Source organism: Grammomys surdaster, unplaced genomic scaffold, assembly GCF_004785775.1.
Source record: "Grammomys surdaster isolate TR1022 unplaced genomic scaffold, NIH_TR_1.0 946, whole genome shotgun sequence".
NCBI lineage: Eukaryota > Metazoa > Chordata > Mammalia > Rodentia > Muridae > Grammomys > Grammomys surdaster.
The window spans coordinates 796,714-817,986 of record NW_021605365.1 but is presented as its reverse complement, the minus strand read 5'-3'; the positions used below and the strand labels follow the sequence as shown (position 1 = coordinate 817,986).

The window sequence follows — 21,273 nt, the reverse complement described above, 5'->3', positions numbered from 1 at the left end:
CAACTCCGAAGTGTAGAGCTTACAATAATAATTTCCTTTTTGGTTCCTGGGAGGCTGTTACTTTGGAGGCTGATGCAGGAGCAATGAGTTCAAGCTTCCTTAGAGCTGGAGTGCAGCCTGCTCGGAAGAGTTAAATGAGTACTTGGTCTGTTCTCCTTTGTGATAAAAGTGAATTTTAATCTGTATTTTTACTACTATTTTATTTTGCACTTTATTTGAAGTGTGGTGATACTAAAGTGCTTACTACAATTATTGATGGTTCATTTCAGGGACACAGCAGGCCAGGAGCGATTTCACACCATCACAACCTCCTACTACAGAGGAGCAATGGGCATCATGCTAGTGTATGACATCACCAACGGAAAAAGCTTTGAAAACATCAGCAAGTGGCTTAGAAACATAGATGAGGTAAGACATAGCAGGAGCATGTGCCCTCCCTCCCTAAACATCTGAGCAGTTTATCTTCAAAATTTATTCAATAATTCTATGTATTAAAATAATAAAAATTACCAGTGGTTTTCATGATGTTTTTCTCTAAGTGAATTATGTCTCAGTGAATTTTTATTGAGTGATTTAAAAGGTTTTTAATTAGTAAGTTATGGAAAAGTCATATTGCTCCAGACACTTTGAAATGTTTAGGTATTAAGACACTCCCTGTCAGAAGACAACCTCGTAGAGTCTATTTTCTCTTTACACCTTTATATGGCTTTTAGGGATCCAGTTCATGGTCCCTAGGCTGACAGAGCAAGCATCTTGATCCACTGAATCATTTCATTGCCTTAAAGCTCTGTATATTCTGAATGACAAATATATGATTTTCAAGTACTGTCTGCTTTGTGGGTGGCCTTGTCACTGTCTTTTGAGAGGTCTCATATTTCAGGCTGGCCTTGAACTTACTGAGGATGATTTCTAATCCTTTTGCCTCTTCCAGTTTATGTGCTGCTAGGGATTGAGCTCAGAGCTTCCTGTACACTAGGCAAGCAATCTCCCAACTGAGCTATCTCCCAGTCCTTCTCACTGTTTTGGTAATGTATTTGTAAAGCAGGAAAGAAAAATGAATACAGCTAATGGGACATGAATTGAGAAATCTGTCCCATATCTCAGAGTCTGGTTGAAGTTCTGCCAGGTCCCAGAGTCAAGAATGCCAATGCAGCCGGGCAGTGGTGGCTCACGCCTTTAATCCCAGCACTTTCGAGGCAGAGGCAGGTGGATTTCTGAGTTCGAGGCCAGACTGGTCTACAGAGTGAGTTCCAGGACAGCCAGGGCTACACAGAGAAACCCTGTCTCAAAACAACAACAACAAAACAAAAGAATACCAATACAGTCAGTAAAGTTTACTGTGTGATTTGCCTACAAAGAGAGACTGTTTCTTCTGTATAAAGACATTCCCAATAAGAATTTTTAAATAATAGTGACCTATGCTAAGGTCCTTGGCATATATGACCTTCACGTATGGCCTTCCTCCTTTCCCAGATATTAGCTTGTAATTTTCTGGAAATTTTATTACTTAAACTTCACTTATAATGAAAATGTGCCTTAGCTCTCTCTGCAATTGATGTATGGTTTTACTTTACAAGTCTGTAATCCTGTCTAATGTGCTTCAGAAACCACCCTGTGATGTCACGTACAGAAAAAGGGCAGAAACAGGAGGAAGGTTCCTTAGAACAAAGTAATTTAAAAGCCATCCTCAAATCCCAGGCGTGGTGATTCATGCCTTTAACCCCAGCACTTGGGAGGCAGAAGCAGGCGGGTCTCTGAGTTCAAGGCCATCAAAGCTATATAGTGAGGACTTAACTTGTTTTGTTTTGTTTAAAGCCACAAATCATATGTATAACAGTTGCTAAGATGCTTAAATGTGGCTCTTGAGATACAGTTAGCTGTGCACAATTCTTTCTCCAGGCGCCTTGTTTCTATTAACTTCACTGCTTAAGTGTCTGTTAAAATCTCTTAATAAACTTCAACTCTGTTTCACACTGACTTGTCCCCAAATTCTCTTTTTTAAAAGACTTATTTTTACTTATATGAATGTGTCTGTATGAACAAATACTACATCTGTGGGGGTGCCCCCTAATGTCAGAAGAGAATATCAGATGTGGTTGTGTTTGACCTGGTGTGGGTGCTGGGAACTGAACTTGTGTTCTCTGCAAGACCAGTGAGTGTTCTTAGCTGCTGAACCTTCTTTCTAGCCCAGAGATGAGAGAAGCTGTTTTTGCCAGATTATGCTGAAATCCTTTCTGCAGTGAAATTAAGGCTCTAGTTTAAGTGAGTTGAGGTCTCTAAAAAGAACTGCTCGGGCTGCTACAGGCAGCAGTAAACTTTGTCTCTAGTTCCTTCTTGTATTGATGCTGACATTTAGGTATGCAAAAGGTTTCATTTAATTGTTTGGTTTGGGTTCGAGTCTTTACGTCAAGGTCTCACACAGTCTAGCTTAGCCTCAGCTTTCTGACCTTAAATCCCTGAACCTCTCATCTCCACCTCCCAAGTGCTAGGATTACCACTCCTTTTCTTTAGATTTATTGTATGTATGCAGGTTTTGTTTGCATGTATCTATGTGTATCCCATGCATGCCTGGTGCCATAGAAGTCTGAAGAGTGCCTCAGATACCCTAGAACTAGAGTTAAGAAATGTCTGTGAGCTACATGTGGATGCTGTGAATCTAACACAGCTCCTCTGCAAGAGCAGTCAGTGCTCTTGACTGCTGAGCCAGCTCTCCCACCATGGCTTAGATTTAATTTAATGAATGAAGAATTTTTAATGCTGTTTTGACTTGTAAAAATTGGGGGAGGGATGCTGAGAAGCAGGTGTCAGTTATACATTGGTACTTTTCTTTTTCTTAGTTTTGGTATAAGCAGATCTCTTGCTTCATATAAAAGGGATAGTGATTAGAAAAAAAGGCCCAGCCAAGGTCATAACTACAAAGGTTTCCCACATCAATAGGAATGTTTTACTAAATAAGGAGTATGTCTCTGCTGGGTGTTCCCACTGTCTTTTCTGTAGCACTTTAAAGCAGGCTAGCACATAGTAAGGAGCCAGGTCCAAACCCTCGTATTCGTGTGCTCGCTCTCGCGCTCTCTCTCTCTCTCTCTCTCTCTCTCTCTCTCTCTCTCTCTCTCTCTGTGTGTGTGTGTGTGTGTGTGTGTGTGTGTGTGTGTGTGTACATGTACATAAGCTTTCACTGTGTAGACCTGGCTGGCTTTGTAATGTGCAGTGGATTTCACCCACCTCTACCTCGTGAGTGCTGAGATGAAAGTCATGTACTAACTACTACATCCAGCTTCCATTTTAAACATTGTTGAAAATTCTGTTCTAGTCCCTAGTTAAAATTCATTTAATTATTTCTTTAAATAGTTTCTTTAAACTCAATCAGCAGTTTAGAGTTTTAGGGGGTGTCTTGTGGGGGAGTGGGTTGTTTTTTCAGCTAGGTTTCTGTAGCCCAGACTAGCCTGAAAGCCATTGTATAGACCAAGACAGCTTTGAACTTGTGGCAGTTCTCCTGTTTCCACCTTCAGAATTTGAATTCTGGAATTTTGAATTTGTTTTTAACTAATTTTTTTTTTATTTATTTTATGTATGTGAGTACACTGTAGCTGTCTTCAGACACACCAGAAGAGGGCATCAGATTCCATTACAGATGGTTGTGAGCCACCATGTGGTTGCTGGGATTTGAACTCAGGACCTCTGGAAGAGCAGTCAGTGCTCTTAACCGCTGAGCCATCTCTCCAGCCCCTGTTTTTAACTAATTTAAATGAGTGAGATCTCCTTATAGCAGTGTAGCTGTTAGAGATGACAAGGGCTTTGTTTTAAGGGTGCATTTAAATGGTGTATGTATACCATGTGGTCAGCTTGACTGTACATAAGTGATCTGTTTTCAGATATTACCCTTATCTTGCTTTTTGAAGAGAATATGTTTAGAAGTAGACGCGCTCTTCTAGAAGAGAAGTAACATTGGGAGTAGATCTATCTTAGGGATTGTACGTCTTTTGCTAGGTAGTTTAAGAATTGTAAGTCTTAACAAGGAACATTTAAAAGCTGGTGAGATAGCTTAGCAATTGAAGTGTTTGCTATGCACACATCAACTAGGTTCATTCATTTCTCTAGCAACCATAAACAGTCAGGTACGGCAGTGTAGGACTTTTGTTGTTTATTTAGTATGAGTGTTTTAGCTGGCTTGCACTACTTGTGCACTACTTGTATGCAGTATTTGTAGAGGCCGGAAGAGGGCATCAGATATCCTAGAACTATAGTTATAGACAGTTGTGAGCTGCCATGTGGGTTCTGGGAATCGAACCCAGGTTTTCTGGAAGAACAGCCAGTGCTCTTAACCACTGAGCCATCTCTCCAGACCTATTTGTAGGCTTGTGATACCCTCTATGGGAGGTGGAGACAGGGAACCCTGGGACTCACTCACTGGTCAGCCACTCTAGCCAGTTGATGGTTCCAAGTTCAGTGAGCAACCCTGCTCAGAATTAAAAAGTCTCCGGTGTCTACATACCCATGTGTGGGTCTGTGTCAGTGCACTTACACATACACCACATGCACAGTTACATAGAAAAATAACATGAATTTAAGAAGTATACAGTCATATTTATAAAACATTAAGTAATCATTCTTGTGAGTATGCAACAATAATAATTTTTCCCATTTCAGCATGCCAATGAAGATGTGGAAAGGATGTTACTAGGGAACAAGTGTGACATGGATGACAAGAGAGTTGTACCGAAAGGCAAAGGAGAGCAGGTACGCGTGAGCACACAGAGCTCTATAACGGTGACACTGAACAGCCCTCTCAGGTCTTAGAAAAAGTGCTTACGAAAACAGCTTACCCTGGGAGAGACTTTTCTACTGTGTCACTAACATGGGGAAGAAGGCACATCTGTGCCTGGTATTTGTTAGCTTTATGTAGGCCATATAAGAGAAATGTGTCAGTGATGTCAGTGATTGTTGTTGTTAATCTTAGAACTTTAATAAGTCAGTTACTAAAATTCTGAAGTTTGGAACTAAAAGACTATGGCAAGCAGAGATTAGGTATATCGTGCTGAGGTTCTAATGTGAGGACAAAATACCTGATTTAGGATATCTCAAATGAACTCTTGAGGTACAGAGAGGGTTTTTATTATTTACCTCTCTTTTTAAGATCTTGACTCCTTAAAATGGTCTGTCACATTCTAGTTGACATCACTACTTTCAGAATACCATAATTGTTTCCTCTAACGTGTTACCACCACAGTTGGCTGCCCATGTTTTGGCAGTTGCATAACATTTTTTTGCTTCTATTTTAGATTGCAAGGGAGCATGGTATTAGGTTTTTTGAGACTAGTGCAAAAGCAAATATAAACATCGAAAAGGCGTTCCTCACATTAGCTGAAGACATCCTCCGAAAGGTAAGTTCCTTATGCAGCGTCACTTCTAAATTATTTTTTGTTGGTGGTAGTAGGTTTTTGTTTTACACATACCTTTGGCTGGACTGCAACTCTTGATTCTCTTGTCCTAGCCTTCAGGATACTGGGATTGCCCCATCACCCCCTTTGTCTCCTTAAATATAGTATTTACATAGAACATCTTCAGTTTTGGTGCTGTTGTTCCTAAAAGACCGCCTATTACCAATAGCTGATCTTCCAGAATAAAGTAAGGAACTTGTAGCTAAATGACTAGAAAACATGGAGCAACCTGAGGTAGGCAGGCAGTGGTAGCTACTGATACTCACATCTGGTCTCTGTTTATACTGCACCCCCATGCCCCAACCCCAAATCCTCACGTCTGTTTGAATGTGTAATGTTGGTGACCAGACCTGCAAAAAGAAGTGACATTGGGGCTGAGGGCATAGACCATCGGCTCTCAGCCTATGGGTTGTGACCCCTTTGGGGGATCAAACAACCCTTTCACGGGGGTTACATATCACATATCCTGCATATCTAACATTATATTTATAACAGCAAAATTACAGTTATGAAGTAGCAACGAAAATAATCTTATGATTGGGGGTCATCACAACATGAGAACTGTACTAAAGGGTCACAGTATTAGGAAGATTGAGAACCACTGGTGTAGATCATTGGTAGAATGATTGGTTGTCTAGTATGTGGGAGATCAAAAGTTCAATCTCTAGCTTTCAAAGAATGAGGGAAATTTAGTGTGGGTAAATACATGAAGGCTATTTATAATATATTGAGCGATGAAAAGCAGGTTAGAGCCAACCATGATGACACATCTCTACAATCCATCATTTAGGAAGATGATTCAGGTTGAGTGTATGTTGTGGCCAGCCTGGGTTACAAAGAGAGACACTGTCTCAAATTTTAAAAAATAAATGAAAGATCAAGTCAAAGAGCATGGTTTCATTTTAAAAGTATATGGTACCTGTCTCGAAAAACCGAAACAACAACAACCAAACAAACAAAAAAAAGTATATGGTACCAAACATGAAACACACTTACACAGTTAAATATAGCAAAGGAAGATTTGGAAAGGGAGATTTTTTTTTTAAATCTCTAAGTTATGTAAACATTTTAAAGTACTGTTTCTGCTTCTTTAAGTATTAATTGGCTAAGGAATCAGGCCCATGCCAGAGCACTTGGTTAGTGTGCCTGAGACTCTGGGTTCTATGCTAGTGTAGTCTGCATAGTGCCATGCCAGCTGGGGGATGCAGTAAGTTACACAATCTCAGAAAAGAAAGGAAATTATAGCCCTTTATACATGAAAATGTCATGGAAACCTAGTTTGTAAGCTAATCTGTTTCAAAGATGGAAAAGACTTGAAGTGAGGCACATTGGCACACACTTAGAATTCCAGCATTTGGATGGTTGAGCAGAACTGCATTCTAAGATCAAGGTTAACCTGTGTACCATAGTGGGATCCTTTCCTTAAAAGCAAAAAAAAATGCCGAGCATAGTGGTGTACACATTTAATCCTGGTACTTGAGAAATAGAAGCACGTGGATCTCTGTGAAAGGCCAACTTGGTCTACATAGTTAGTTCCAGGTCAGCCAAACCTACATATATAGTGAGACCCTTCTCACCATCGTCATCATCATAATCTTCTTCACAAATTTAAAGGATCCCTTGTTTCCTTTTCTGTTGAGTTAGCGCCCCTTTCCTGGCTGAGCTGATCTCACTTAAGTTAGAGAAAGACAGACTGAGAGGCCATGAATAAACTTGAATCCCACTTATCCAGGAGCTTGAAGTTCCTAGAGAAAGTGAATTCCTGTTGTGTTTTCTTGGTGTGGGCCCTGTTTGAGTTGTTCTTTACTTTTTGTGTATTTTCCTTAAAAGCTGTCTAAGGATCAAAGGCCATAATCAGGCAAGCTCACAGGTATTTGGGGACTTCATCCTGTGAATGTAGACTGAACTTGTTTACAGGGACGGATCTGTCTTGAGGCAGCGAGAGTAGGCCGAACAGGAGCCTCACTTCAGATTTACCAGGCTTTCTGAGGGTAGCCTGGGATTTCAGAACATTGTGATATTTTTCCTTGTTCTGCCAAAGGCCTTTTAAGTGGTTTCTGTGACAGTTAGGTTGTCAGGCCACCATAGCCTTTACAGTTCTGTTTGTGATATTCTAAGATTAGTGTTCAGGATAATGTTGGACAAGTGCAGAGGAGAAATCCGTCACCTGACAGTCTGACAGTTAATATGTTGGTGTGTCCTAGGTCTGTTGCTCACGGTAATTTGATAACTCATTCTGTCCCCTCCCCTTCCACCTACTCATGGTTGAGATTACCCTTTCTGGGGCTGGAGAGATGGCTCAGCAGTTAAGAGTACTGTCTGCTCTTCCAGAGGTCCTGAGTCCAATTCCCAGCAACCACGTGGTAGCTCACAACCATCTGTAAAGGGGTTCAATGCCCTCTTCTGGTGTGTCTGAGGACAGCAGCAGTGTACTCATATACATAAAATAAAAATAAATCTTAAACTATCTGAACAGAGAAAGGCCCTTAGGGTCTCTAATGTAAGACATGGCCTAAGAATGGCTTTTTGTGAGCTATAAATTACAAGTTTTTATTTGGCAGGGGCAGCTCCACAGTGCACAAACTCAGTCACTGGGCCTAGCAACAGGCAGTTAACATGATGAACTATCTCACCAGCCTTTTAAAACAAAGCAAGGTACAGGTCTTGCTGTGTAGCCCAGGCTGACCTAGGATTATTCTTCTGTCATCTCAGTTCTGGGATTACAAGCATGTGCTATCACGCCTGGCTTAGGAGTCCTTCTGTTCTGATAACTCACAGGTCAGGACAAAGATGGTTTGAGATGCTTTGTTAATGTTGTCAAGAGATGTCTGTCATTCTTTACAGAGGAGGCCAACCAAAAGGACAACCAAAAACAGTTTTCACATTATGACTTACTGCACAGTACAGGAGTGCCTTGTCATGTGACTATAGTTGCCTTTTATTATGTAACCTGACATTGCTGTGACTCTTTCTGGCGGATCTGTTTTCATCCATGCCAGTGTTTTCTCATGGGTCACTTGCTTCCTTGTGTTGTTGCAGACCCCTGTAAAAGAACCCAACAGTGAAAACGTAGATATCAGCAGTGGAGGAGGCGTGACGGGCTGGAAGAGCAAATGCTGTTGAGCTCGCCCATCCATCTGCTGCCGTCCACCATCCGTTTCTCTTCTTGCTGCAAAATAAAACACTCTGTCCATTTTTAACTCTAAACAGATTTTTGTTCCTCATCTTAACTATTCAGTCCACCTATTTTATTTGTTTCATCTGTGACTGCTTGCGGACTATTATAATTTTCTTCAAACAAACAAAAAAAAATGTATAGAAAAATCATGTCTGTGACTTCATTTTCAGATGTACTTGCTCAGCTTACCCCTGCACTTCAGTTGTATTATAGTCCAGTTCTTACCAACATTAAACTATAGCAATCATTTCAACTCTATTCTGCAAATTGTATAAGAATAAAAGTTAGAATTAACAATTTTATTTTGTACAACAGTGGGATTTTCTGTCATGAATAATGTGCTTGAGTCCCTATAATCTGTAGATGTGGTTGCAAAGAAACAAAAGCCAGGAAAACACTCATTTTCGCCTTGAGTCTGTACATGGGGTTAATTTTGTCCTGTGCCTTATGTGGAAAGGAACTTCTTTGGTTTTTCTTTTCTTTGTTTTGGTGGTAGCATGTGCAGGAGACATTTCATCCCAACATAAACCCGTTCAGATGCTTGTGGTTTGCTTGGCTGTATCTTTCACAGTAGTTAACCGAGGACAAAGGGTAATGCAGAAGTGATATTTGATTTCCAGTCTCATTCCCAGTGGCCTTGATATTTAAACTGATTCCCGCCACCAGGTCCTTGGGCCACTCTGTCCCTGCGTCTCATCTCTCTGCATGCTGCTTTGTTTGCCCCCACTACTCCTGGTATGAGTTATTTAAAGATGAAAGGTTTGTCAAGTTTAACATTAAGCACTGATATACCTTGCTAAGTAAGCAGAAAGATAAACTCTAGCTGCCTATATCAGATGTCAGTTACTCGGTGTCAGCCCCTCATTTACTCTTTCCTAAAACCTCTCCCGCTGTTTGCCTCTGTTCCCTCCCCCCTTCCTGTCTGTCCATGGAGTTTATGAAATGGAAGAGTTAATTGCATGCACTAGTGTTTGGAGGGTGTTGTGGTTTGTCTTTCTAATTAGGTATATATCCTATTCACTTTCCTAGAGTAAACCTCTTAACCTGAATTTGACTAGTCTCCATATGGCAACTCCTCTGGCAGTTCGGTAGCCCAGGAAAGACTGGCTTTAAAAATACCACAAAGAGCAAGGAGGAGTGGGTCTTAGTAGTGTTTGCCAAATGTATTGAGATTTGGCCTCTGAAGAACACTTTGGTATTAAGTTGTCTTTACTGTAAGATTTAGAAATACATTATAATATTATTAATTTCAAGTCCTATCTTTATATCCTCTCCGAAAACTTCTGTTACCATGAATTTTTTTTTTTTCTAAAGAAAAAGGACAGCGAAAGGCTTCTCGTGTAAAGCTGAGCTCTCTGGCTCTATCTGACCATCCTTCTTTCCCTGTTCTAGTTTGGCTTCATTGCTTCTCATTAGGATAGGGTAGGCTAAGTTCCCTATGCTGCTAGCATCCTAAGATGATACCTTTGTGGAAATAATTGTGAATAGCATGATTCATTTCAAGCAGAGGCTGAGTTTAGGACAGCAGCTACCATTGAGAAGATTTCTGTGACATGCATTTTAATGACCTCTTGGCTCACATAAACAATATAGGGACATATCTGCTAAAAGAACCCATGAATTTTTCAGATAGTGCCCTAAAGACAATTTTATATGCCTCACTGGTGGTTCTTAGGGTTTTCCCTCTCACTTGACTTTATCATTGTTTACTAGTAAAAAGCAGCATTGCCAAATAATCCCTGATTTTCCACTATGAAAAATGCAATGTGTAAGCTTTTGAAGTTGTAGGTTAAACCTACTGTTGTTAGATCTTTGCTGTTTGTGTTGCTTCTCTCTATCTGGAATGTGACGGTCGCCTCTTTACTTTAAACTTTCTTTAACTCTTAATTCAGTGACTTAAGGTTTGGAGCTACACACTGGGATTTTGGCTAACAGACTGACAGTTTTGTTGTTTGCATAATTATAATCGGCATTGTACAGAGAAAGGATATGGCTACCTTTGTTAAATCTGCACTTTCTGAATATCAAAAAAAAAAAAACCAAAAGGGAAATGGAGTATAAATCAATTTTTGTATAATCTGTTTGAAACCTGAGTTTTATTTGCTTACTATTAGGGCTTTGTCCCCTTTCTGTAAGTTTCTTGGGATCCTGTGTAGAAGCTGTTCTCATTAAACACCAACAGTTCAGTCCATTCTCTGGTACTAGCTACAAATTCGGTTTCATACTCTACTTAACAATTTAAATAAACTGAAATATTTCTAGATGGTCTACTTCTGTTCATATAAAAACAAACTTGATTTCCAACTGTGTGGTTTGGTTTTCATTTATTTTTGGAGTTGGAGATGGAGGGTTGCTTCTGACAACAGTGCAGGAGGACACCCTGCAGGGCGTCATAAAGACAGAAAGGCAACAGTTTTGTCAACATCAGCACATGAAAAACGGTCACTTGGAAGAACCAACAAGGAGCAGAATCCTCATACAGGAAGACCGCCCAAGCCGCCTCCAGCTCACACCAGTTCAGTGACCCATGGGCCAAGAGAAACCCCACTGATGGGCCTAGGGCACCTAAGTGGACTTTCAGTCCTGAAGGATGGCACAGCAGTGTTTAGACGGTGCTATCCTCTTATTTGGAAACAGTATTTCCAGCCTCATGAACCATAGCTTGACCTTGCATGAGTATTGGCAAAAAGCAGTGCTGTGTTAAGGCCTGGTCAGTAGAGTCTAGCTGCTTGTCTCTGCTGGAGAGTGGTGTGGGGGTATTTCATGTTTCTAGGTCACCTGAGTGTTTTCGGTGCTGCTCTGCCCTTTCTCCCTGAACCCATGTAACTCCTGGTGATGTTTAGGGTTAACAGCCTGTGGTTGTCCCTGTGAAACTGGTGTTGGAAAAAAGGATATGGTCTCTATTCATAAACCCACGGCCTCAGGAAGCAAAAGTAATCTGATTACTACTTGGTATGGGCAGAAGGATCAGGAACTAAAGGCTAGCCTCATTTTTATAGGAAGTTTAGGACAACCTGGACTGCCAGTGTCAAGACCCAGTGTCAAAAAGTAATTCCTGGATATTGACTCATGGTTTAGCAGAAGCAGGTGGGTCTCTGGATTTGAGGTCAGCCTGCTCTACGTACCAGATTTCAAGCCTACATGTGAGAGACCCTGTCTTGGTAGTTTTTTCCGCAAGCTTATTAACTAGGAATTTATGCAAGAAGAGCCAGGTAGCTAAGTTGTAGGTAAGTGCTGAGTTACTTGGACAAGTAGACAGTTGTGGAATTTCCCCAGGAGTATATACATTGAGTCTTAACATACATAGACTGATAGACTGTTGCAGAGAGATGGGCATTGTGAAAGAGCATGATCTTAGCTTTTATGAGAAGATCAGCTAGATGGACGGAGAGGCCATGGGGCTTTACCGTGGTGAGAACAGTCAGGAAAGCGTGGCTAGGCCTGCCATGGATGGTGAGGCAGGAGACTAGCCTAGGCCTGATATCTTAAGACAGTTAACTCCTCCAGTCCACTCCCGTCCAACCCCCCCCCACCCCCAAGATTCCCAAAAAAAACAAAAAAAAAAAAAAATCTGTTTGGTTCGGATAAGGAGTATGGATTGCACAGGTTGGCAAGAATTGAATGGAGCTTGCCTAAAATGGTGGCAAAGGTCACTACTGCATTGGTGAAGCAGAAGAGGGTCTTAGACCCTACTTAGCTGTAGGAACCTCCAGTGTCTGTCTCCTAGTTTTGTTGGATTATTTATCATTCTTGTTTTGTCTAAGTCATCTTGTGACAGTAAAGCTGTGGGTTTTCAGGTCTTTTAGTGGGTTTCTGAAGCCACCCCAGAAAGCTGGTGGTGGATAGTGGTAGTGAAAATGGCTCCAAAGGTGAAGAGCTGTGTCTCCGCCAGCTTTGTGGGTGGACTTGGCATTTGTAACCAACTGAGCAGTAGTCCGGTGTGACTTGTAGAGGAGTGAGGGATGCAAACAAAGCGTACTTTGCTGGGGAACCAATTTGAAGAGTGAGGTTTCTAGCCAAGATCATAGGTAGGTCATGCTTTCTGCAGCTTGTAATCTGAAAGAGCAGTTAACTGTGGAAGGGAAGTAGTGTGAGACTCAAGGGTTTGGGGATCCTTGAGCTACCATGTAATGATGTCCCCATTGCTTGTGTATCATTCATTGGCTACCTGTGAGGAATGAGTATAGCAGAGACATTTCTATAAGGCCCTGAAATAGTAGCATTTACACAGTTAATGATGAGCTGGCTTGGCTACAGATAGAATTTTTATTCCATGGGGAAATTGGAATTCTCATTAGATCTGAAAACAGAGTAGTCAGTTTGATTAAACACTCCAGTAAGATGGTGTTGGGTTTCACATAGCCCACTATGGTCTTGAACTCACTAGGTAGCCATGAACCATCTTGAATTCTTCTGCCTCCTAAGTACAGTGATTATAGGTGTGCAACACAATGTTTGTTCAGTGTTGGAGATAGGCCCAAAGCTGCATGCATATGCACACATAAGGCAAGCCCCCCAACAGCTGACTTGCAAACCAGCCCTCTAGTGATTCTTGGAGTACAGAAGCTTAGTGTTAAATAGAGATCACCCATTCACATCAGACATAGATATGTAGGTAGCAGAGCTAATGTTGCTTTGAAAGATGACAGGAGTCATAGACCGTCCCATCTGTGCCTCTAAAAGGGCCTGAGGTATAGCTTTGAAGTCTTGTGTCACATTGCGAACCGCAAATGATCTGGGCCTTGGAGATTTTTATTGAGTTTTTTGTTTTTTTTAATGTGTATGGGTATTTTGTCTGTATGTATGTCTGTGCACCATGTATGTGCAGTGCCTGAGGAAGCCAGAAGAGGGCATTGGAACCTCCGGGATTAGAGTTTTCAGATGTCAGTTCACCACTATGTGGGTACTGGGAATTGAACCCAGATCCTCTGGAAGAGCAGACAGTGTTCTTAACTACTGAACCATCTTCCAGCTCCCTTATTTATTTTTTAAAAACAGCCTCACAGTCTAGTGCTGGCTGCAGAAGAGTCTCCTGTATGGGGAGTGGGGGAACAGGTATTCACCCACTAAAGTGCAAGCTCAGCTGTACTCCTGCTTCTCAGAGGTGCCTTAAAGAACACTTAGGAAATGGATATTCATTAAGAGCTGCTTTAAGGAGTACCTTAGATAGGACTCACTTCTGACTTAAACCTTTAAATATTCATGTGAAAAGGTTCATGATTCTTTTGTTTTGTTTTTTGAGACAGGTTTTCAGGCCTGGTAGCCCAGATGTGGCTCCGGCTGGCCATGAGCTTGCAGCTTTCTGCTTCTGCTTCCTGAGTGTAAGGCTTATAAGTGCACACTAGCATGTCTGACTGTTATGTCTGATCACTCAGCTTGGAGTCTCCAAGCATTAGGTCAGAGCTCTTTCCTGTGTTAGTTACTGTTCTTTTGCTGTGAGGAGACACTTATGACCAAGACAACTTAGAAAGCGTTCAGCTGGGTGTTTGAGCAATTACTGGGAACTCACACCTAATCTATAAGCCACTGGGCCTGGCAAGGGCTTTTGAAATTTTAAAGCCCATGCTCAATGACTCCTCCTAATTCTTCCCAAACAGTTCTAACTGTGGACCAGGCATCCAAACCGCCACACCTCCAATTCCCACTCTCGAGTTTAACTCTTAACCAAGCTCAGAATATAAAAAGAGAATCCAAGATAATTCATTGGTGGAATGTATTTAAAGCCCTGGGTTCAATCTCTAGCATATGTAAAATGGGAACACAGTGACATTGTTTCATATTATACAACCCCATCCCACAAAATAAAACAATCTCAGCAACCACAATAGCAAGCCCCATGAGCCCTACATGCTGCAAAAACATTTGAGGATTGGTGAGATAGATGGCTCAGAGGGTGAAGTGTTTGCTACCAAGCCTGATGACCTGTGATCAGGTGTGATCAAGTGTGATCTCTTGGGATGCATGAAGTGGGAAGAGAGGACTGACTCTCTTGTTCTCACCTCTATCTGAGTGTGACGGCACATGTGCACACACACAAATACCATTTTAAAACTTGATCTTAAAATATTTTAGGTTGTCAAAGTTCCCCCAAAATCCCAAACACAGGCAGAGCCAAGCCACTGACCGAGAGCTGCATGGTGTCTGCATATGTGCAGGAGAACACAGTGTTTGCAGCAGCCTAAGGGTTCCGAGCTGCATGGAGAGCAGAGGTCTGAACACAGGGCTTGACACAGTGTAATGAGACGCTAAAGTGAACGGGCGCCAGGCATCTCCTATCCAGCTGGAGTCCTGTCAGCCTTCCTTCTAAGAATTAGTTGGTAACCTTCAGTATGCCAGATCTTCAGCAACAAGAGGATGCCACTTGCTCTCAAGAGGATGCACGTTTCAGCTCTAAGTCCCCAGCAGGCTTTGGGGTGCCTAAGAAGTTGCAGGTGCCACTGCCCTCTATTTTCTCACACTTTTAAGGGCCAGTTAAGTGGTGGGTTACAGCTTAAAGACTCTTAAGTGGGCTTTGGGGATGGGGGGGGGGGGAGCTGCTGAGACAGGCTTGCAGAGCAAGAAACAGGTCTTGAGGGCTGGAGCATCCCTCTGCCTGTAAATAGTATTTCCGGTTGTGGAGGGCCCTGGAGAGAGCTCCCTGTTCAAGCATGGGAGTCCACATCTGTTTCACAAGGACTCCCTGCCAGTAACCTGGAGCCTCTCAGGCATTTTGCTGAAAGCTTTTGGAGAGGGCCTAGTTTATTGAGGCAAGCTAGCATCTGATTGGCTGAATGTGTGCACACAAGGTGAGATTTAGGACAAAAGCTAACCAGGCTTTCCACTGGCAATCAAAAGTGGGGGTGCTACAGCAGAAGCTGGGGGTCAGGATGGGAGGGTTGTTTCCAATGGGAAGGAAGCTCTGCATCGGATAACCCCCTCCTATATCTACCCTGAGATTATACATGTAAACCACAACACCTGTTTTCTTGTTTTTATTTTATCAATCTATATGAATCTATCTGTGCACATGCCTGTGGATGCCTGTAGAGGCCACAAGAGAGCGTTAGATCTGGAGTTGCACAGTAACAGGACACTGTAAGCCACCATGTGGGTGCGGGGAACTGAACTCAGGTCCTCTGCAAGAGCAAGTGTTCTTACCTCCCAAGCAAGCCATCTCTTCAGTCCCTGGTTTTGTTTTTGCAATATATTACTGGTGTCAAAGTTTCGTTTTCTGGTATTTATTTCATGCAAGCTAGGCAAGCATTTTACCAACTGAACTACTTCCTCAGCACCTACAATAAACACTTCTTTTTTAAAAAAAAATTGTTCTTATACTTATTTGTGTGTATATGTGCTAATAAATACTTTTTAAAAAATATATTGTCATATTTGTGTGTGTGTGTGTGTGTGTGTGATGTTGAGGTCAGAGGACAACTCACAGGAGTCAGTTCTCTTTCACCTTTGCTCTGGGGTCAAACTCGGGTTCATCAGGCTATGTGGAGAAGCTCCTTTACCCACTGAGCCACCTCACCAGCCCAGTAGATATTTCTGAGGCCAGGCCTGGGACAATCAAATGTGTAGTCTGGTTCCAAATGCCAGAGTTCAGGAAATTTGAGGATACAGGGTATTTGAGGACAAAGGAACAGATTAAATTACATCAATCCAAATCCTTCACAGGACCTTTGACCCAACCTCTCCAATGACTGTGTTTGCAACGAGGAGAGAGAGGTAAGCAAATGAAATGTGATATGTTTAGAGAAGGAAATTCAGGAAATGACCACCCCAAAAGTGAGGGTGGGACTGTTGGCAGGTGGGTGTGGGTCTCCAGAACAGCTGGGTTCTGTTTGCTATAGATGTTGCTCCCGGGTGTTTGCCTTGTAACAATGTATTGTCTCTACTTCTTAGTTTTTCCAGAGTTAGGGTCTTGATATATATCCCATGCTAGCTCAGTGTTGGGATCACAGACTGTGTTACCACATCTAGTTTTTACACATTTGTTTTATATGAGTTGTTATACATATAGTCAATCATAGCTAGGAATGGTGGTCCATGAGACAGGAGGGTGGACTCAAGTTGGAGACCAACCTGGTCCATAGTGAGTTCTTGTTGAGCCAAGGCTACAGAGACCCTGCTTCAGACAAAACTACCCAAAGTCATTATAAAGGGCTGTGTGAGAAACTTGACCTTTAGGCCTCTGTTGATGGCCACAGATACCAGGCTTCAAGGATTGCGACTGCCCCTCTGAGAGCTATGTGGCTGCTAACAGAGTCCAAGCCCTTCTGGGGATGGAGGCTGTGTGGCCTACATTTCTTTCTTGCTGTGGGTTCTGGTTCAGAGTCCCATGGTTATGTTAGTTGATGAAACCCAAATTATGTGCCTGGGTGCCAGGGAAGTAGGAAAGGGTGTATGTCGTCACTTCCAAAGTAGAGTGACAAATGACCTCTGTGCTGGCACTGCTCGACCCTAATTACATATTAGTCAGCTGGACAATGTCTGAAAAGTCCACCCCCCGGGGGATAGTGAAATGGTCGAGCTGGTTACACAAGCCTGGTGACTTGTTTGATTCTTGGAAGCCATTTATGGAAGGACAGCTGACTCCTGAAAGTTGTCCTCTGACCTCCACACATTGACAGGAATGTGTGTCACTCATTCCTGTGGTGGTTTGAGTGAGGATGGCCCTGTAGGTTCATATATTTGAATATTTGGTTCCCAGTTGGTAGAACTTTTGGGAAAGGGCTATAAGGTGTGGCCTTAGAGAAGGAGGTGTGTTGTTACTGGGGTGTCCTTTAAGGTTTCAAAAGCCCTCACCATTCCCAGTTAACTTTCTACCTCATGCCTGTGGAAGCTCTCATCTACCACTCCAGGGCCATGCCTGCTTGCCTGCCTGTTGCCATGAATCCCTAGCATGATTCATGGACTCTAACACTGAAAATGTAAATTCCAGATTAAACACTTTCTTTTATAAATTGCTTGAGTCGTGGTGTTTTATTATAGCAATAGAGAATTAACTAAGACACTCCCTAGTAAATAAAATTAAAATCAATGTAAAGTCCATCTCTGGCAGGTGATACAGCTCAGTAGAGAGAGTACTTACTTGCCCAGCATGGCCCAGCATGCTTAAGGCCCTGGACTCAATCCCCAGACCCCAGAAGCCAAGTTGTGACGGTGAGTACCGTAATCCCTCCTCAAGATCATCCTTAGTGACAGAGCCAGTTCAAGGACAGCCTGGTCTATGTGAGAGTCTTAAGACCAGCCACACAACAACAAATGTATACACACACACATGCATGCACATAGCACATACACAAACCATGCCAAAGTTGTACCCAGCCAATCTGAAGCAGAATGCTGGGTTGAGACTCAAGTGCTAGTACACTTTTTTTTTTTAAAGCAGCTATACCCTTATTGCTAAGTGCATTCTTCAAATCACCTGCCTTGGGAGCTCTCCCATTCTAGAGAATGTGCTTTCTTTTTCAGTAAACTATCACAAAAGGAAAGAAGGGAGAAAGGCAGGAAAAGAGGGAGGGAAAGAAAAACAACCTTAGGGCTAGGGATGTAGTACAGGTGACTGATCTTAGCATCTTCCCTCCCGTCCAAAAATGGGCTCTTGTGGTGAACTACAGAGTCTTAGTACAACTAGAACCCACACTTAAACAGCCCAAGTGGACATGCTCTGTATTACACATGCAGTTTCTCCATGGCAGCCTACACCCTACCATCAGAACAGGGAGCCTGGCTTTCCCTTCTCCCTCCCCTGAGGAAAGCAGGTTTGGCCTACACGTCATCTGGAGCCTTGGTTTGAGCCAACTGTTCTTTGTAAGATTTGTGTCCTTAGCAGACTGCTTACAATTCCTGATTGCAGTCCATCACTGAGAAGTCAAGGCAAAAATTCCAGCAACTAGTCACATCATGTCCACCATCAAGAGCAAAGAGAAATGAGTATACACATGCTGCCTTTCCTCTACTTTCTTACTCTCAGCTAGCTTTCTTCTGTCTTACGTGGTTCAGGCCTAGGGGATGGTGTTACCCATAATGGGCTAGGTCCACCCATATCCATCAATACTCAAGACAACTCCCACAAACATTCCTCATGAAGACATTCTTTCCAGGTAGTTCTAGGTTAGGGTCAAATTGACAATAAAACCCAACACAGCTTATATTGTTCTTTTCTTTGAGATAGTGAGTTTTTTTGTTTTGTTTTTGTTTTTTAAGGGTTACAGGTTGTTTTAGTAGACCTGGAAGACTTGCATGGACTATTCAGCTTGAATTTCTCTGAGATAGTGTTTTATGTAGCCCAGGCTGACCTTGAACTCTCTGTGTAACCAAGGGTGACCTTGAATTTCTGTTCCTCCTCCAACTCACGCCTGCCTTTATTTTTAATGTTTTACTTTGAGATAAAAGTCTTTCTGTGCTGCCCAGATTGGCCTTAGACTCTTAAGCTCAGGTAATCCTCAGCCTCCCAAATAGCTGAGACTGTAAGCATGAGCCACTGCACCCAGCTTGAATTTCTTTTTAAAAGCAATTTCAATTATAACTCTAAAAGAACTTTAAAATCCAAGGCACTGTCCAGTCTAACTACTGCCTGTCACTGGATAGATTGACTTCTTTTTTTTTTGGTTTTTCAAGACAGGATTTCTCTGTGTAGCCCTGGCTGTCCTGGAACTCACTCTGTAGACCAGGCTGGCCTCGAACTCAGAAATCCTCCTGTCTCTGTCTCCACTGCCCGGCTTAGATTGACTCCTATAGATCATACATTCCTTATCTCTAATGGGGCCAGTGAGACTGCTCAGCAGGTAGGGACACTTGCTGCCAAGTTTTATGAGCCAAGTCTGATCCCTGGAACTCACAGGTTGGAGGGAAATAACCGACTCCTGAAGTTTGTCCTCTGACCTGGGCATTCTGTTTGCTTATATATATTCAAGATAGTATACACTCAAGATAAAGGGTGGGCTACAAAGTACTTCCAGACTCAAATAAGACTCATAACATTCCCAACTCTTCTAAATTAGCAGGAGCTTGTCTGTGTGTGTGTGTGTGTGTGTGTGTGTGTGTGTGTTGTTGTTGTAGGAGGTGGAAGAAACAGACTATAAAATTAACTATGAAGTCACTATGCCACCTGGTGACCATTTTGAGAATTGCATTCCCAGTTCCCATTGTCCTTAAATTCACTGAGGTTTCAGGGGTTGTGTACCAAGCGGAACATGCACCACCACCCCTATCCTAGTCAGTTCGGTCATGCTTACACAAGAGTAAGATAACTTACAGAAGAAGGATGCTAACTTAAGACATGAGTAGTAAAGAAATACAAAGGAAAGCAAGCAAGGTAGCACACAGAGAAGGTGAGTGAAGACATCTGTACCAAGCCTGACAACCTGAATTCAATCCCTGGGAGCCACATCATGGCAAATGTAGAAGTTATGCCTAGTTCTTCCTCCCAGCCCCATGCTCCCAGAAATAATACCCAGACTCAAAACATATTTACAGATACCTTGGCCGTATAGTGAGGCTCTTCTCTGACTAGATCATAACTTTAAATAACCGAGTTTTTTTTACCTACGTTCTGCCACATGGCTGGTTACCTGTGCTCAGGTACCACGCGTCAGGCTCATCAGGTCTTCTCAGGCAAATCACCCTAGCTTGGCTCTCTCCCAGAATTCATTCTGCCTCCCGGAAGTCCCACCTTCTATTACACCCTTTCCTATAAGCCATAGTTTTGTTTTTTTTAAATAGACAAGTGATGCATCTATACAAGATATTGTCTCTACTAGAAAGGAGATCTTGCACACACACACGTAGACACAATAAATACATAAATGTAATTTTAAAAAAGAAAGAGCAAAGACAAATTCAAAGGTTACAATTTGAGTAACTAGCTCTTTTACCGAGACCCGCCAACATGGGCCTCGTTCGCACCAAGACTGTGAAGAAGGCGGCCAGGGTCAGCATCAAGAAGTACTACACGCGCCTGGGAAATGACTTCCACACCAACAAGCGCGTGTGCGAAGAGATCGCCATTATCCGCAGCAAGAAACTTCGGAACAAGATAGCCGGCTATGTCAGGCATCTGATGAAGCAGATTCAGAGAGGTCCTGTGAGAGGTATCTCTATCAAGTTGCAGGAAAAAGAGAGAGAGAGGAGAGATAATTATGTTCCTGAGGTCTCAGCCCTAGACCAGGAGATCATTGAGGTAGATCCTGACACCAAGGAAATGCTGAAGCTTCTGGACTCTGGCAGTCTCTCTAACCTTCAGGTCACTGAGCCTACAGTTGGGATGAATTTCAAAACACCACGTGGAGCTGTTTAATCTGTTATGCCATATTTTCTTTTCTTTTTTTTTTTAAAAAAAAATTATTTATTTTATGAATGTGAGTACACAGTTGCTGTGATCAGACATACCAGAAGAGGGCATCAGATCCCATTACAGATGGTTCTGAGCCACCATGTGGTTGCTGGGAATTGAACTCAGGACCTCTGGAAGAGCAATCAGTGCTCTTAACCACTGAGCCATCTCTCCAGCCCCCATATTTTCAATAAACCTGAAAAAAACAAAAAAACAAAAAAAAAATTGAGTAACTAGGACTGGGTATGGTGGTGCATGCCTTTAATCCCAGAATTCAGGAGGCAGAGGCAGACAGATCTTTGAGTCTCAGGCCAGCCTGGTCTACAGAGTGAGTTCTA

General features: G+C 42.4%; 1 protein-coding gene and 1 pseudogene across 1 annotated transcript in view; both read left to right on the top strand.

Annotated features, from left to right (window-relative positions):
* Rab10 (RAB10, member RAS oncogene family) overlaps positions 1 to 10,920 on the top strand; it is a 53,084-nt gene extending 42,164 nt beyond the window's left edge. The window contains exons 3-6 of the mRNA XM_028782931.1: positions 270 to 408; positions 4,648 to 4,737; positions 5,280 to 5,381; positions 8,478 to 10,920. Coding sequence (XP_028638764.1) covers positions 270 to 408; positions 4,648 to 4,737; positions 5,280 to 5,381; positions 8,478 to 8,561 — 415 coding nt within the window. The 3' untranslated portion in view covers positions 8,562 to 10,920. The remainder of the gene's footprint in view (positions 1 to 269; positions 409 to 4,647; positions 4,738 to 5,279; positions 5,382 to 8,477) is intronic.
* Positions 10,921 to 20,491: 9,571 nt separating this feature from the next.
* LOC114634336 lies at positions 20,492 to 20,917 on the top strand (annotated as a pseudogene).
* The last annotated feature ends 356 nt before the right edge of the window (positions 20,918 to 21,273 follow it).